The sequence below is a fragment of the Astatotilapia calliptera genome, chromosome 7 (assembly GCF_964374335.1).
Source record: "Astatotilapia calliptera chromosome 7, fAstCal68.1, whole genome shotgun sequence".
Classification (NCBI taxonomy): domain Eukaryota; kingdom Metazoa; phylum Chordata; class Actinopteri; order Cichliformes; family Cichlidae; genus Astatotilapia; species Astatotilapia calliptera.
This window is the reverse complement of record NC_137428.1, coordinates 39164116-39180810: the sequence shown is the minus strand read 5'-3', so window position 1 is coordinate 39180810 and position 16695 is coordinate 39164116. Positions and strand designations below refer to the sequence as shown.

The 16695-nt window shown below is 42.3% G+C and overlaps 1 protein-coding gene across 1 annotated transcript; it reads left to right on the top strand.

The window, feature by feature from the left end:
- The first annotated feature begins 1996 nt into the window (after positions 1-1996).
- On the top strand, positions 1997-16470 carry lrsam1 (leucine rich repeat and sterile alpha motif containing 1). The gene is made up of 25 exons (XM_026174574.2): positions 1997-2319; positions 4219-4397; positions 4478-4534; positions 5229-5273; positions 5499-5576; positions 5803-5871; positions 5956-6040; positions 6121-6242; positions 6325-6415; positions 8275-8384; positions 8505-8534; positions 9274-9396; positions 9540-9679; positions 9773-9817; positions 10356-10426; positions 10707-10806; positions 10897-10984; positions 11079-11153; positions 11473-11553; positions 12472-12567; positions 13488-13586; positions 13666-13797; positions 14416-14482; positions 14624-14829; positions 15661-16470. The coding sequence occupies exons 2-25, from the start codon at positions 4326-4328 to the stop codon at positions 15781-15783; spliced, it is 2205 nt and encodes a 734-aa protein (XP_026030359.2). The 5' UTR covers positions 1997-2319; positions 4219-4325; the 3' UTR covers positions 15784-16470.
- Positions 16471-16695: the final 225 nt, after the last annotated feature.

Below are 16695 nucleotides of genomic sequence, written 5' to 3'. Positions count from 1 at the left end.
GTGGTCAGGAAGATGGATGACTGCTGATCTAAAATCTAAATATGCCATAATTATCTCCTGACTGTGACTGCAAACAGTCGTTTATTCACATGGCGCTTTGCTTCAAGAGAGAAATTATTCTTCTTACAACAACAGGGATTTATTACTAAATAAAAACAGAATCAATAAATAACTCAAATCAGTTTAACTTAAAGAGTTAGGCTTTCTGCTCCAGATTTATTTATAATATTTATTTAAATCTAATTTTATTTATGTATTTATGTAGTTTAATGGGCGTGTTTCTAATTTATTGTTCGAATGTGAAGAGCCAATCCTGAAATAAAAGGAGTCCAAGAGGACCAAGAAACAAAGAAGGAAGGAAAGTATAAGAAGGAATGGAGAAGGATGCTAAGGGGAAGAAAGGAAGGCATTTAGGAAGAAGGGATAAAAGGATGTTAAAAATTAAGGAAATTACAGTTCAAATGGAAAGGACCAGGGGAGGAAAAAATTAAAGAGCAACAGGTAATGAATGAATGAAGGAAGGAAATTAGGAACATGGAAAATAAGGAAGAAAGAGAAAAGAAGGAAGGAAGAAAGGGTGACAGACGGACTCAAAAAGTAAGGAATATGGAAGGAAGGAAGGAAGGAAGGAAGGAAGGAAGTTGGGAACAAGGTAAGAAAGGAAAGTTTGAAGGGGGAATGAGAAAAAGGAGAAAAAGTAGAAAAGTATGAAGGACGGTATAGGAGCAAGAGAAATAAGGATTTAAGGATGAAAGTGAAAAGAAGGAAGGAGGGAAGGAAATGAAGAAGTGAAATAAATTAGTAAGGAAGTAAACTGCATGTCTGTTATATTTATAATTATTATTATTATTTTAAGTTCGTTTCACCTGTCTTTTATATACAGTCTATGGATGAGGGTAATTATGAACCTTTGGAATTAATTTCTGACTTTAAGTTGATTAAAAGTCTCCCCTCCTTCACTGAAGATTCATTAGTATATGCACAATAAGACCATGACAAGCCTCACATGTAACACCTCCTCTGGTAATAAGCCCACACATGATCCTGTTCTGAGGACGCTAGTGTTGTTGGAGGGGGGGATCTGTAGTGTGTGTGAAGCTTTTTAAACTAAAGGGGGGCTCCGGGGAGAGCAGCTCTAACCACAGTGTCAGTTCCCTGTCAACACCTTTAATTATGTGGTTATTTATAGCTGCGCGGGCGCCTCTTGTGGGTTCAGAGTCATACATCACACCTGCAGAGGGCTGTGATAAACACTGCTCGGGTTCAGGTCTGCAGGTTATCTGGTTATGTTAATATTTTTATTAAACCGACCAGGTGTGTTTAGTCAGTGGAGTTATAAAGCATGCAGAGAGGGTGAGGCTTAAAACCACAATCAAAAACATCATGCTTTAAGAGCACACCTCTGAGATTATAATTACTGCCACATGCAAACAGCCGGGCTTCGTTCGGTGTGGCATAAACGTGCCTAGCGCGACCCCTGCTGGACAAAGTGCTCACGTGCGGGGTAAGTGCAAAGAAGCTGCACTACCTTAAAGGAGCGTGTTTTCTAAATTATCGGGCCAAAAAACAGAGGTAACAAATATTCAGACGCAGCATTTTCAGCCTTCGGGCTGTTTAAAAATGTTTTTAGATCTGAATGCCCTTTTGCCAAATTTAGCCTGAATCTTCGGCGCAGACTAATTTTTTTGTGGGAGCTTTAAATAGGAAAGGACCTGGGCTTGTTTAAGTTAGTAAAGATATTTCACATCTCCTCCAAGAGGAGTCTTCATTTTTAAGACAAAAGGTGGAGGGTCCCAGGTATGCAATTCATAGGAGTCATAAGACCGCCCTAAACTGGATGACTGAAAATCTGCATAATCAAACACCTTTTTCAGTTATTATAATTAAGTAAGTAAGATGGGAGCAAAGCAAAAACAAGAAGTCTACACCACTCTTTGAAATATCAGCGGCAGTGCGACCTGATATGACTTATGTGCACATGCGCAGTGTGAACTATAGGGGGCGACAGGCTCCTGCTATCACGCTGGAGCCGGTAACGGGGCGGAGAAGAAGAAAAATGCAGTTAACTGTTTGTTTTGATTGCATTAATCAGCTCGTGTAGGTTAGCAGCAGTCAGCCTCATTCGATCTGAGTGGAAATATTACCGTATGGCTTCATTTTTATGAGCTACGAGGGTAAAGTGGGGAGGAGTTCAGATCTAAATAGTTAAAATCGACTAACTGGACCAGCTACTTCACATGTTAGCGAACATCGGAGCTTCCTTTAAACATTTTTATCCTGAGAACAGCGAAGAATAGGAGAGACTGTAATAATCACACGGTGAGTTTGAAACCTGACATTACTCTGACTCCACTTCCTGCTGTTGACACACTCCAACAGGCTACAGTTTAATGTTATCTTTTAGCATGTTAGCTTATCCGTCAGCACAGTTTAGTGTAGCTGAACTTGTCGGCTGTCAAAAGGTGAGCACAGGTGGGTTAAAGGTGGTTGTCATCAGGTTTAAAGTCTACTGAGGTTTATTATCTTTTTCTAATTCTACTGATTAACGTCATGTCAGTTTACGGTAATCCTCCGTTCCCCTCCCCAAAGCCACACCCACAAGGGCCTTCAGCTGTGGGAAAATCCATACACCAAGCTCCCCGTGACTGCGATCATACAGATCACATATGTCATTGTGAAACATCTAGGAATGAACTGAGCAACCAAGTCTTTAAAGTCTATTCATAAACAAATAAGTCAATAAATAAACCAAATAATGCCATTATATACAATGTAAATCAGTGTAGCTGTTTATGAATTTAAAAAGTAAAACATAATTTTGTAATTTTAGTTTGAATTTGTATTCATTTGCTTCAATGTGTAAGTGTAAGCCCAAGGGGCCGTGCTGTTTACTGCAGCTGCATTCGCATTCACATTGAACTGTCTGTGAAAACACTGAGGCATTTTACTTTTCATAGAATCTATATATATATGGTGGTCTCAGAATCTCATCTCTGCTTTTTGCGGATGATGTGGTTCTGTTGGCTTCATCGGGCGGGGGCCTCCAGCTCGCACTGGAACGGTTCGCAGCCGAGTGTGAAGCAGCGGGAATGAGGATCAGCACCTCCAAATCTGAGGGATGAGTTCCTGCTCCAAGTGGAGGAGTTCAAGTATCTCGGGGTCTTGTTCGCGAGTGATGGGAGAAGGGAGCCGGAGATCGACAGATGGATTGGGGCTGCGGCTGCAGTGATGCGGCCGCTGCACTCCGCTGCACTGGTCCGTCATGGTGAAGAGGGAGCTGAGTGTAAAAGCGAAGCTCTCAATTTACCGGTCGATCCCTACCCTCACCTATGGCCATGAGCTGTGGGTAGTGACCGAAAGAACGAGATCGCGGATACAAGCGGCAGAAATGAGCTTCCTCTGAAGGGTGGCTGGCCTCTCCCTTAGAGATAGGGTGAGAAGTTCGGCCATCCGGGAGGGGCCCAGAGTAGAGCCGCTGCTGCTCCACATCGAAAGGAGCCAGCTGAGGTGGTTCGGGCATCTGACAAGGATGCCCCCTGAGTGGGGTGTTCCAGGCATGTCCCACCGGGAGGAGGCCCCGGGGCAGACCCATGACACGCTGGAGAGATTATATCTTTTGGCTGGCCTGGGAACGCCTTGGTGTCCCCCCCAGCTGGGTGTCCCCCCCCCCAGCCACCTCCTTCACTAGCTGAAGGAGGTGGCTGGGGAGAGGGAGGTCTGGGCTTCTCTGCTTAGGCTGCTGCCCCCGCGACCCGGCCTCGGATAAAGCGGATGAAGATCGATGGATGGATGGATGGATGGATGGATGGATGGGTGATTTAAGTGTTCTAATTTCTCTGAGCATTGTAATAGACATATTAATAATGTTACTTGTGTGAATACATTGGAAATCTGCGATTGTTCACCTCTGAACACTGGTGGGATGAGGAGGAGTGTAATCCATAGTTACAGAAACACCTTTAACACCTACACAGAGCTTTGTGAAGGCTTTAGGGGTAAAACAGCTTGTCTCAGACAGAGAGTGAGCTGAAAGGCTTCATATACCTCCTAAACTAAACCATAAATAGTTTAGTCCCGGGATAAAAATGTAGTGCTGTAAATGAGTGGAATCGTTCCCTTTAAATCATTCAGTAATCACACTACAGCTTATTGTGTTTCTGTGATACAAGTTAAATTCATATTTATCTGATTAGTCTTTCATGTCTCTGCTTCTCCTAGAGTGCAGGTGGTGTGGTCAGGGTTGTCCAACCTGTCCGTCAGACCTCCGTGTGACTCTTGTTTGAGTGGAGGGGGAGGGAACAGGAAGGAAAACACCCGGGGTCAGGATGCCTCTATTCTTCAGGAAGAGGAAGCCCAGCGAGGACTGCCAGAAGAGACTCGAGTATCAGCTGTGCCGGGTAAGAAGAAGAAGCTGCTGGTGCTAGTGTTAACGTATCTATCACAAATCCACCCGCTTACTCTTAGTTATCCTCCTCAGTCTAAGGAAGCTGGTGCTGATGACATCCTGGACATCTCAGCCTGTGGGCTGTCAGAGGTGAGAGGAAAGCTGCACTGATCCCTGACAGCCATCGTGTTGTGGTTTACACATTAACCTGATGAGTAACAGTAGCCTTTATTTCTCTTTTTCTGTTATGTTAGCAAACTACTAATACTTCTAAACTACTAGTATTTTTGCTCTCTGTATAGCTATATGAACATCTGTTTACTTAACCTATTTGTGGATAATCTGTTCATCAATATTCCCACCTTTTATACTACCCATATCTGTATATAATCTGCTCTTATTGCACTTACTGCTCTTGCACTTCTGATTAGAAGCAAATTGTATTTCGTTACCCTGCATATATATTTTATATATTTATACATGTGTTATGACAAAAAAGTCCTAATCTATCCTAAACAAAGGAAAAACTCTGCAAACAGAAGAGAAATGGAAGAGAGCAGGGAGTCATTAGTGGGAGCACTAATGAGTCACAATGTGAATCGATTAGTTAGCAGTTTCGACTTCTATTAAAAAAAAAAAAAAAAGCCAAGTTGGAGCTAAACTGTGTTTTTATTATTGCTATTTTTGCTGAGAGATTACTTCCAGCTGTGCCACCATCAACAGAACAGCATTTTTCTTTCATTCTTTTCTTTGAGTCTTTTATCCCATTTTTTTTCCTGAGATTGACTAAGATGTGATTAAATTGTGCTGGCTACAGCTAATGTTTTCGTGTGTTACATCACAGGCCCCCTCGAGTGCCTTTTCCATCAGCAAAGTGCTTCATAAGAAGGTGAGACAGAGTTGCAGAGCTTTTAAGTGGTTTGATATTTATTTACTCAGTGAAGAGTTTCTGCAAAAAATCTCACACACAATATTCCTCAGACTCCAGAACTTAGAGCTTCAACTAGTGCTTTAGCTCCTCCTCTTTTTAGCTATCTCTCTTCTGACTGGCCAACCCTCACAGACTAACAGCAGATAGAGCAATGAAAATGTTACCTCTGTTTCTTTCATTCAGGTACTTATCCTCCACAACAACGAGCTGCGGCATCTGTTGCCCAAAGGCATTGACATCAGCACCCTCATTACATTAAAGGTAAGCCCTGGGACCCTGTGACATCATCATATCCTCTTCATAGGTGATGGTGTTTCTCTCGTTTTTTGTTTTTAAACGTACTGCATTTCGAATGTGTACCTCAGCTTGAGGCTCATAGCTCATCATCGTTTTTAACTCTGTGTTACCTTAGAGTTTGTTAGAGTTAGCATGCAGATGTTAGTGCTGGATTTATTTTCTGAGAAAACCCTCCTGTGACCCTCCGAAGGTTTTAGACCTGCATGAGAACAAACTCACCTCTCTGCCAGAGGACATCGGGAAACTGACGGCGCTGCAGGTAAAGCCTGCTCTCCAGTTATACGGGAAGTAAGTGTGAATAAATGTCGTCAGCATCCACCTGCGGTCTTTCTTCTTCTGTCAGATCCTGAATGTGGAGAAGAACCGTTTGAAGGCCCTGCCAGATTCCATCGGGAACCTGTGCCTCCTGCAGACTCTTAATTTAAAGGGTACGATGCTTCCTGCTTGCTTGCTCTGAAGCGAGATGAGTCACAAGAAGCTAGTTGTGTATTTTCTTTTTCTCTAACAGGAAACTGCCTCACTGAGCTGCCGTCCTCTGCTGGTTCTCTGAGCAGCCTGCGGACACTCGATGTGAGTGACAACAACATTGTGACGCTTCCCAAAGCGCTGGCCTACATCCGCACCTTAGAGGTGAGGTGTCCACTGATTCAGACCTACAGGAAGGCTGAAAACAAACTGGTGTTTTATAAGTGTGTGTGTGTTTCTGTGACAGAGTTTTAGCCTTGATGCTGCCATGATGTCCTTCCCACCTTCGTCTGTGTGCACAGAGGGAACAGAGAGCATCCAACGCTTCCTGTGCACGGGTAGGATTTGCCGCTCGTGGTCACTCATTTATTTGTTGATTAACGGCAGAAAAACGTAAACCTACAGGGTTCCTGTCTGAGATCACAGTCAAGAAAATTAATCTTAAAATGTCTTATTTCCTCAAACTGTAGGTGAGAATTCTGTTGATTGCTGCCTTTCCTACTGGCTCACTGAGATGTAGTAGCTCCTTAGATTTACCACATAGGGCGCAGATGCTGATGCTTCTTTGCTGTGTTGGAAATAATGAGCCTGTGGCGATGACGCAGACTAAATTGTAATCGATTGATGGTTTCTTGTAACAACAGTGAAGTTTTTATCAGAAGTTTAATCTTTTCTAAACATGCTTCAAGTGAGTATTTATCTATTTGCATCAGTGATACAATAATAATAAAAAAGGCACAGTCTGTTCAGAATTCATAGAAAATAAATAATGATAAATAAATAAATCTGTTTTTACACATTAATCTTGAAATTTTAAATTTGAGGAAACAAGAAATGAAAATGTTGGTCTTTCTGTGTTTTCCCGTGCCGCGTCACAGATGAGGTAAGCAGATGATGATGCTGATTTGTTGTTCGGTTCAAAATGCAGAAGTGCACAGAAAAAAAGGAAAGATAGCAGGGAGTTTGTTTCTAATTTCCAGTATAAAGAAAAAAACTGGTTTAAAAAAAAGGATTTAAAAAAGGGTTAAAAATACAACATTTTTTTCCACACGACTCTGTGTTAGTTCTTATTTACTACGTCTTAAAAAAGGTCTTAAAAGGAAAAACTTTGATATTTTTAAATAGTGCAGGAACTGTGCAGCCTTTGGTGTAACAGCACGTTCATGTAAACGTGATATGAGCCGAGTGTGGCTAATGTTAGCAGCTCTGGCAGCAGTAGACTTCTTCCTTCGCTAGTTAGCGTCAGCACGTCTGTGTGAATGTGGTTTACACCTCGATCATATCGGTTGGCTTTGGGTGCCCGGTCTGCATGTTTTTAACTTCCTGTCACAGAAAAAGAGACAAAGCTATGACTTTGTCTTTGAACTGATGGTGTTGTACATGAATGGAACGTGAATAATTAGTTTAAAGATTTCAGATGCTTACAATATATTGCATATAAAAGAAATGTTGTAGAAAAACATCAGATGAGCTTAAGGTCCGGGACACCGGTTTAGCTCAGTGCGTTGAGCGGGCGGTCACATGCCATACGAGAGATATGGCTGAGAGTGGCCGGCCCAGGTTCGAAACCAACCCGTGGCTCTTAGCCGCATGTCATCCCCTCTCTTTCTCCTTCCGCTTTCCTGTCAATAAAGCTGAAAAAGGCAAAAAAAGGCAAAAAAAAAAAGCTTCAGGTCTTCCACAACAGAGTTACTCTAAACAAACGGCAATAAATTCTACAAAGAGTTCAGTAAAATTCACAGATTTGACACGAACACAGACACTGAATCTGAAATCAGAACATGCATGTGTATTTTTACTGTTTCACTTCTCCCTCTCTCGTATGTGTGCGGTTACTTCTGCTGAGGCAGCGACTTTCATCTTGGCATTACCTCATGTTGTTTTAATCAGGCCGTGAGAATTCCTGGTCCAGCCTGCAGCTCCACCACTTTAACAGCATTGTACACTTTGCTGACCGTAGCATCAGGAGGCTTATGAACTCAAAAGACCTGCATATGCCCTCCTGGTTAACGAACAGCAGTTATTAAGGTGGAACCCATCTATAGAGACCAAAACTGTTGTTTTGGCACAAGTTAGAAGTTTTAATATCTAGGCTTCTCTGTGTCACATCACGGTGTAAACTAAAAATGTGCTGTATGATTGTTGTGGTTTGGGCAGCATGAAGGTGAATTGACTGGTTGGTTGGTTTGCTTTCCAGAGCTGGGAGAGGAGTACTGCCCACCCTCTCAGTACCTCCTGCCGGTGCTGGAGAGCGACGGCGGCAGGCAGAGCTCCGACTGCCTGGATGGGTTGGATGAGGCCTGGCAGGTACAGCTTTCTCTTGTGGAGTGTGTAGAGGACACGAACACCAGCTTCTTTGATACGTTTATGGATTTCTGTGTGAGATACTACAAGTGTCTTTCAGTGTTTCCTCTTTTTCTGTTGCAGAACAAATTTAGTGACTACGAGAAGAGAAAGGTTGGTGACAAGACATTCCTCATTTTTCTTCAACATCTTTTAATATCTTAGTTTTATCTAGTACCTTTTCTACTTCTTTCAGGCATACAAGTTTTCTTTAATATTTCCTGTGTCGTTTTTCTGCAACACCAGGGTGAAGAACAAAGTTATAGCACATCTTTCAACACAACTACTAGCTTTTACCGAACTTTTGAGTACATTACACAAAGAGAACAAAAGCCCTTCTCCTAGCAGAGAGCAGTTTTGATGTAATTTTTTTCGGTCAGTTTCAAACACGAGGTGCCATAAAGGACAGTACACGTATCTGATTTCCTGCTGTCTTCTGAAAATAACTTTTTTGACCACCAACTTCTCAACTGAAGCGTTACTGTGGTGCACCACAAGGTTCGATTTTAGGTCCCAGTTTAATTTCCATTTCTAGACTCTGATAAGTTTTGTAGTTCCTTTGCTGCTTTTTTGTGTTTTAATTGTTTCAGTGAAATTAAATATTCTTATTTTATTTGTTCTTATTACAATTTCTTGTTCTGTCCCCACAGAATTTATTTTTTTTTTTTAGCTTATTATTGTGGAAACTGGCTGCAGACTGTAGCAGTAGTTATTATTTAGAGGGCTGAGAATCTGCAGATAAGGCTTTCTGTTCAGAGGTGTTGCATTATTTTTACATGAGCTGAATAAAGTGAAACCTGTGTTTGAGCAGCTGAAGTTTGAAAGTTTTCTGACTGGTTTGTATGTCCTGCAGGAGCAGAAGCAGCAGGAGAAGTTGGCCTTCGAGAAGCACCTGGAGGAGAAGCAAAGGGAGCATACCCAGCTTGTAATGATGAAAAACTCCAACAAGGAGAACATCCTCAACTCAGTCCGACAGGTAATAACAACCGCCCAGAAGTCTTCTTGATAGGTTTAATTGTCAGCTCCTTCTTTCTGTTAACACCGAATCATCCCTGATGATGATGATTCTGTGTGTAATTCCTAAAATTGCCTGTTTTATATGCTCTGTGTGCCTTTTAGGAGCAGGAGAGGGTGGAGCAGGGCGTCAGCAAGCAGCAGAGAGCTCAGGAGGCTGAGAGGCAACTGGTGCTGGAGAAAGTCAGACAAGCTGAAGACAACATCAGCAGTCGCATCAGCAGCCTGCTGATGGACAACAACAGGTCTGAAGGAGGGGTTTCTGCGGATACTTTAAATATGGCGTCTCCACTGATGAGTCTGTGCTAACTGCAGTGTGTTCATCTGCATCCTTGCAGGCAGAAAAAGAGTGCAGAGTTCCTCCAAGCCATGGAGGAGGATCGGTGAGTGTTCTGACCAATGATCCATAACACACAGGGAAGAGAAATAAGACTCTACAACACAGCAGCACTCATCCAATTGTTTCCCACTTAGCTGTCTATTTCTGGAGCACTTTGTGAAGGAGATGCATAAAGTGCTTTCAGGGATGGGAGGGTAAAAAAAAAAAAACAGCAGGACAAAAGAACACTTTACAAACCAGTTTGGAGGGCTTGATTTTCATATTCTGATCTTAATGGAATACAGATCGTGAGTTGCTGCGTTGCTCCTGTCTGGAATCTGACTCCATCAAAGCCAGTGGCGATGCTGTATTGTGATGGAGGTGCTGGTAGTTGTGTGAGATATTTCATGAGGGTACAGCGTGGTCCTAGTTGGACTTCAGTTGATATCTTGTCAACACATTACAAAGATGTTTTGTTGATAAAGTCACAGTGATTGTTTCTTCACATCCTGTTTAGGACTTAGCCGTTTTAAACACAGGAAGTTATAGAAAGTTCCTGTAAGTCTGCAGTGAAATGCTGAAACAAAATGTTTTCCCCTCAGGATCCGTATGGAACATCTGACCACCATCACGCAGGAAGAAGCTAACTCACTGAGGAAGAAGGAGGTGGCAGGTATAGAGCTTGTCTCATTCAGGCATTAAAACACATAATTTTACTCAGTTTTTTCTACTCTGGCTCTGTATGATATCATAGAGAGGGGATCTCCCTAATATGGTCATCTCAGGTATGGAAAGTTGATACTTAAAGTGTGAGATAAAGAAGGATTATTTTGAAGTCTGAATCATGCAAAGCTACTCTAAGAATGAAAACATAGAGCTGGAAAAGACAAAAACGTAGCTAGCATGCTCCTCATGTGGTGTTTTCTTCCCCTCTCCTTGCTCTCTGTTTTTAGCGGCCATGCAGAAGATGCTGTCTGACAGCTGCGCCATGAGCCTCCTCCAGGAGGCCAGTGACTACCGCAGACAGAGCCTGGTCACTGAGGCCTGCAGGAGGTCAGAAACACACATATACACAAACCATAAACAGGGAGACCTGTGACAGCTTTTGGAAAGATGTTGTAATCTCTTCTCCTTATGTAACAGTTTAGAGAATTTAGACAGGAAGTTTGACAAGATGCTGTGCCTCCAAGTTCTGGACAAGTCCAAAGCTATCGCCCAGATCTTACAGGAGGTAGGATGAGTAGAAATCAAACCCCCACTCTGTTTAAAGCTGCTGGACTCGGTAACCCACCTCGGTGACCTGCCTTGAATGGTTGTCTTTGCAGGAGGAGATGCAGAAGGCAGCATTCCAGGCGCTGCAGCTCCAAAAAGACGCCGTTCATGGGTACATCCGTAACCAGGTCGGTGACGATGCATCATTGTTTTTTTATTTGTTTTTTTATTTTGCTTTGTTTTGTTTTTACAGCTCGTTTCTGCCAGAGGTCCAAAAAACTCAGTTAATTCAAGTCTAAGGAAAAAAAAATAGCTGAAAATGAAAAGACACTGGGCATTAACGTCATTTTACTTTTTCCCACAATCTGCTCATAATCAGATTCATCTTACTCATCCTAACAGTAATGAAGATGTCCAGTTTAAGTTGCTTCTCATAGATTATTATAGCCTCGGCAGCATGTCCCCTCTCCTTGCTTGCCTCATGTCTGCTTCTCCACTGTCCCTCAGATCCATCTCATAGAGGGTGAGTTAATGCAGCTGACTAAACTGGAGATTAAAAGACGCAATCTGGATGCTGAGAACCTGCAGGTGGGTGTCACCGCCTTCTTTGTTTGCCCTCCCATGTTTATTTTCACTTCCATGTCATCGCTTCATGGCAGCAGTTCAAAATTTCAAGAAAACGATCAGCAGCTTTAAATGTGCGACTTAAAACGAGTGACAGAGGCAACTACAGTAAACAAACTGTTAAGGTTTTAACTGGCTACCAGTGAGGTTTCAGGAAGAAAGCTTAAAAGCAAAACGGCAGCCAACATTAGACAGTCCTTTTAACTGATCGAGCTGCGATCAATAAAAATGCAAAGAACTGTCAATGCAGGGTTATCAAAAAACAAACAAACGCAAGACTAAAAAGGTGTTCCCCAAGGTTCAGTTCTGGGACCACTGCTATTTATTTTATATGTAAATAATTTCAGTCATATAAGACAAGTACAAACTTGGATTTTATGCTGATGACATGGTGATGAACTGCTCTGCACCTCCTCAGGACCACCTCTCTGTCAGCAGCAGACAGCTTTTAATACAGTACAGCTCAAACGGTGTGATTTATGCTGACAAAAGTAAACTGATGAAACTGTTTCATGTTGTGTATTTTTGCTGTGTATAGTCACGTGTGTGCTGCTACTTTATGCGACTGCTGTTGGTTGTACTGCTGTCTGCTTTGGTGCGGAGGAAAAGATTCATATTAACTCATTCATATTAGTTCTTTTTTATTTACTTATTTTTAACGATGGAGTCACACTGCATTTTTTCTATGGTATTTTATTATAACATTGCACTCGAGTCCTGCATGGCCTTTTGAATTTGATATCCAATTTTTTTTGTGTAATATTTAAATTTAAGTTTTTGTAATGTTGAATAAATAAACCTTAGTACTAACAAACATTGACTGCCCACAGCTGATAATGATGTGTGTGTAACGTCACTCCATTTGTGTGTGTTTGTGTGCAGGAAGTTCTGGTGGAGCAGCGCACGGCGCTCAGCGACATGTTGCAGCAGCTGCTGAAGCAGAGAGACCAGCGAGAGCAGGAGCTGCTGCAGGTTCTGGTGAGGAATTATCTCGTGGCGGTTTTGTTCTTCTTCTCCTAATTTCCTGTCATGTTTCTCCACTTCCTGTGGTGGGTGTTCATATTAAACATTAAGGTTCAAATAATGAGGTCAGCTTCCATACAGCAAGGCTTTGGTCTACTCTTAGTACTCCGTTTCATATAGTGACCTGAAACAGAATGGGCTCAGCATAGTCAACTTGTACCCTCTGTTTGTGAGAGGCAGCCAGTCAGAAGAAAGTTGGCCTAAAGGGGGAGGAGCTCAAACAGGTTGTTTCAGAGAGATGATGAAGGCTGCAGGTCTTGCAAGTCCCAGTATAAGATGAAGAAGTTCCACAACTCTCAGTGCTGAATCCAATAGAATTTGCTTTGTACATCCTTCCTTTATGTGGTGTCATTCAGTCATTTTCTGACATTTTTTTAATCATTTCTATACTGATGACATTCTGCTGTGTGCGTCTTTTAAGCCTTAGCGGATGAACAGATAACCGTTTATCTCGCACTATCTCTCCATCAATGATCTTGATTGGGTATTGTGTGATTATTGATCCTCCTGAACTATATAAATGTCAGTCAAACTCTTTCTACCTTCTCACAAGTCCAGCGTTCGTGATCTTTTCATTATATTTGATTCTTCTTCGAGCTTCAACTCTCATGAAAAATCAGTTTCACAATCCTGTTTCTTTCAAATACATTTCTGGTTTCTTTTCTTTTATTCAGTTTTAACTTTTACATTTTGTATTGCAATTAAATGCATTTTAATTTTCTATTATATTTTAATGTTTTTATTCCTTTTGTTGTTATGATGGCTTTGTGACCAGATGTCTATGAAAACTACTTTATAAATAAACTTTATACCTGTTTGTAGAGTTTGTGTTTCCTGTTCTGAGGATAAACAAAAACCCATGTTGTGTTTTTCAGGCTGAGATGGAGCTGAAGTCTGAGTCCAACCAGCAGAACTACTGGATGATCCAGTACCAGAGGCTGCTGGACGCTAAGCCGCTGTCACTCCGCATGCAGGTTACATAGCACAGATGAACATCTGCAACATCTGGAAACAGAGTGTGGCATCCCACCTAAAGCTGTAATCTCTCTGCAGGAAGCGGGTGTGGAGAAGGAGCTGGTGAACTTGCTGTGCAAACTGTCCGCTCAGCACTACCTGCCCATCCTGGCTCATCATCGAGTGACGACCGAGGCGCTTCACCACATGAGCTCCTCCGACCTCAAGAAGGTGCGTCTGCAGCGCAAGTTTCTGTCTGGGCTGCTCGATTTGTTTTTTGTTTTTATTTTTTAAAATGTTTATCTTGATTATCTGTCATATTAACTGGAAGCCATTTGATTGGCCCAGGTCTAGTTTCTGCACCAGCATCTGTATGAACATCAACATCAAATAATCAATCTCCAGCGTAATGAAACAGAACATTGGTTTATTTCACTCCATTATTTAGTTACTACTTCTGCCTTATTGAATATTAAAGATGAGATTGTTACCAGAGACAGGGCTCAGCCTGGCTCTGGATCCAGCAGTGTTTTGGACAGATTCTTACTTTTGACAGATCAGACTAAACTATACATTTGATGTTGTTATTTTCATAAATCGGGTAAAATTAGAAAAACAGGGAGGTGCTGTTTTGATGGTCTCTACTCTGAAGGTGAATGGTGTCTTGATTCACCTTTGTCACTGAGTAGCTGACATAGCCATCTGCAGGTTTCTATTCTCCAACTGGATCATGTTGCATTTAAAGATCATCTCAGTGTAACTTTTAAAGCTTTGTTTTTTTGGATCCATGGTGCCATGTCACATCCAGGTTTATGAAATCATCAGCTTTATGGAATTCTTTGTTTTCAGTTGGGCATCAGTGAAGCAGGAATCCAGAAAGCTCTTCTGAACTGGGCCCGGGAACGCCAGCCTCAAGGTACAGTCCACACATCACACCACAGCTGAGCGTTAGTCACATTGTAACACTGACACACTGCAACTGTTTAATGGGACAGAGATGTTAGATTTTCAGTGTTTAGCATGTGGAAAGTGACGTGATCCGTTTCCTCCTCTACAGGACCTTGTAAAGTCACCAAGCAGGAGGCGGAAGTGGAAGTCACCCCCTCTGCGCCATCTCCTTCCCCGCCTCCGTTCTTTCCCAGCACCTCAAACATCCAAATGCCCAGCCCACCACTCACCCCGGGGACCCCCGTCACCCCGTCAGCACCTAGCCCTGTGGAAGGGCCGGGAAGCTCAGACTGTGTGGTCTGCATGGAGACCGGGGTAAGAAATGCTAAAATGGTCATGAGTTTAGTCTCAATGAGATTATAAGATCAGATGTCAGATTTGAGAGCAGAAAACACGTTTTTAGCATAAAAAACTGTTTGGGGTTTTAATAAAGGGGCAAAGTGACAAGTTTGACTGACAGGCATGATCTCAGTTATACAAACATGATTTACTGAGGTTTAGTACAAGTGTTGCTGCTGGGAGCATTAATGCATTAGAAATGAGGAGGAGGTGTTATCAGGATGAACGCTGAACCATTGTGCTCTGAAACCTGGATTTTCTGATTTTTTTCCCCCTCATTTCTGATCTGATCTTAAATGGCAGTAAAACTTAACAAGTTTTATTCACCAAAACTGGAGCTCAGGCTTCTCGGTCAGTCTGTTGGTACAGCATCCTCACAGCAGCCCTATTATTGGCTAACTGCACTGAAAAGGCTCCAACAGCACAAACATGGTCCTGAGGTCCAGTTCAGGGACTCCAGTTAGCTGAGGTGAAGCCAAGCAGCTACACTGCCTGTGTGGCCATCCACCTGTCTGTCAAAGAGGCCACGCCCCTATTAATGCAAACTGTTCTTCAGATAAGATCCAATGGGACTGACACGCTTTTGGAGCCTTGTGTGGCCACTAGAGGAACTGCAGTTTTTGGCATGAGAGGTGTTAGTTTTTACGTTTTTTCCACTGTTAAGTATTTTGGTAATAACAGTCTCCACCTGCATGGGTGCAGAGGAAACAGGAAGTGCTGATGGCTCATTCAAGATGGTGAGAACCAGGACAGCCTGAAAGATGGCTTCAAAGTTCAGATTACTCACTGTCTCTCCTGTCTCTGCAGTCTCAGGTGATCTTCCTGCCGTGTGGTCATGTGTGCTGCTGTCAGGTGTGTAGCGATGCCCTGCAGAACTGCCCTCTGTGCCGGGCCAACATATCCCAGCGCATACGCCTCTACCACAACTAGACCCTCTTCCCTCACAACTGTCACTTTCAGCTATTTATGCATGACGATGAAGCTGCTGCTGTGTCGTGTCGAGAAGCTTTTAGTGGGTTTTTAAAGCGCTGAGCCACTTTTCCTGTAATCACCAAACTGTATTCTGTGAAGGACATTCTCAGATCTTTTTAACGTGTTTCCAGTCGTCTCTGGTGGATTTATTTGTGTCTGTTCTGTTTAAGTTGTGTAATTTTTATTTTATGTGATATATAAAGAGCCGAGTGGATGACACCACTCACTGACTGTTCACTGCCTTCATGACTGATGCGTGCCTTTTTCTATGACTTATTTTTTTATTTTTTTTTTAAATTCTAGTGTAGTAACCAAAGCTTAACGTTTAAATAACTCAGTATAATCTGGTGATCCTTAAAGATTTCTGTCCTCATTGCTCATCGTTTCCATCTCTGATTCGGCCTCTTACTGCTGCTTTTCCTTTCGTCCATCTGTTTCACCTGTACCATGTAACAAATGTCACCTGTCTGTGTGTAGCATCACTAATGCTGGTGTATTTTACCAAGTGCTCTTAACCTCTCGCATGCTTCAGTAAAGTCTCTCCTTTAAAAACTCCACATGAGTTTGTTCAGTGTCAGAGATTCCACCTCAGTGTCAATGTGATGATATCGTCAGACTGTATGAATATAAAATCCATACGTGTTATTTCCTGTGGTCAGAGTGGGTGTTTTTTTTATTGATTATAACTACACAGGCAGATATCTCAACACAGTGTATGTATATAAACATGAGCTATAAAACAACTACACACTCATTTCTGAGCTTTTTCTACCTTTACTGTGACCTTTAACGTCGATTTGAGGGTATAACATTTGGATTTGATTAAATCCTGAGTTCCATTTTATCGAGCTATTGATGAAGTTGGAAGGC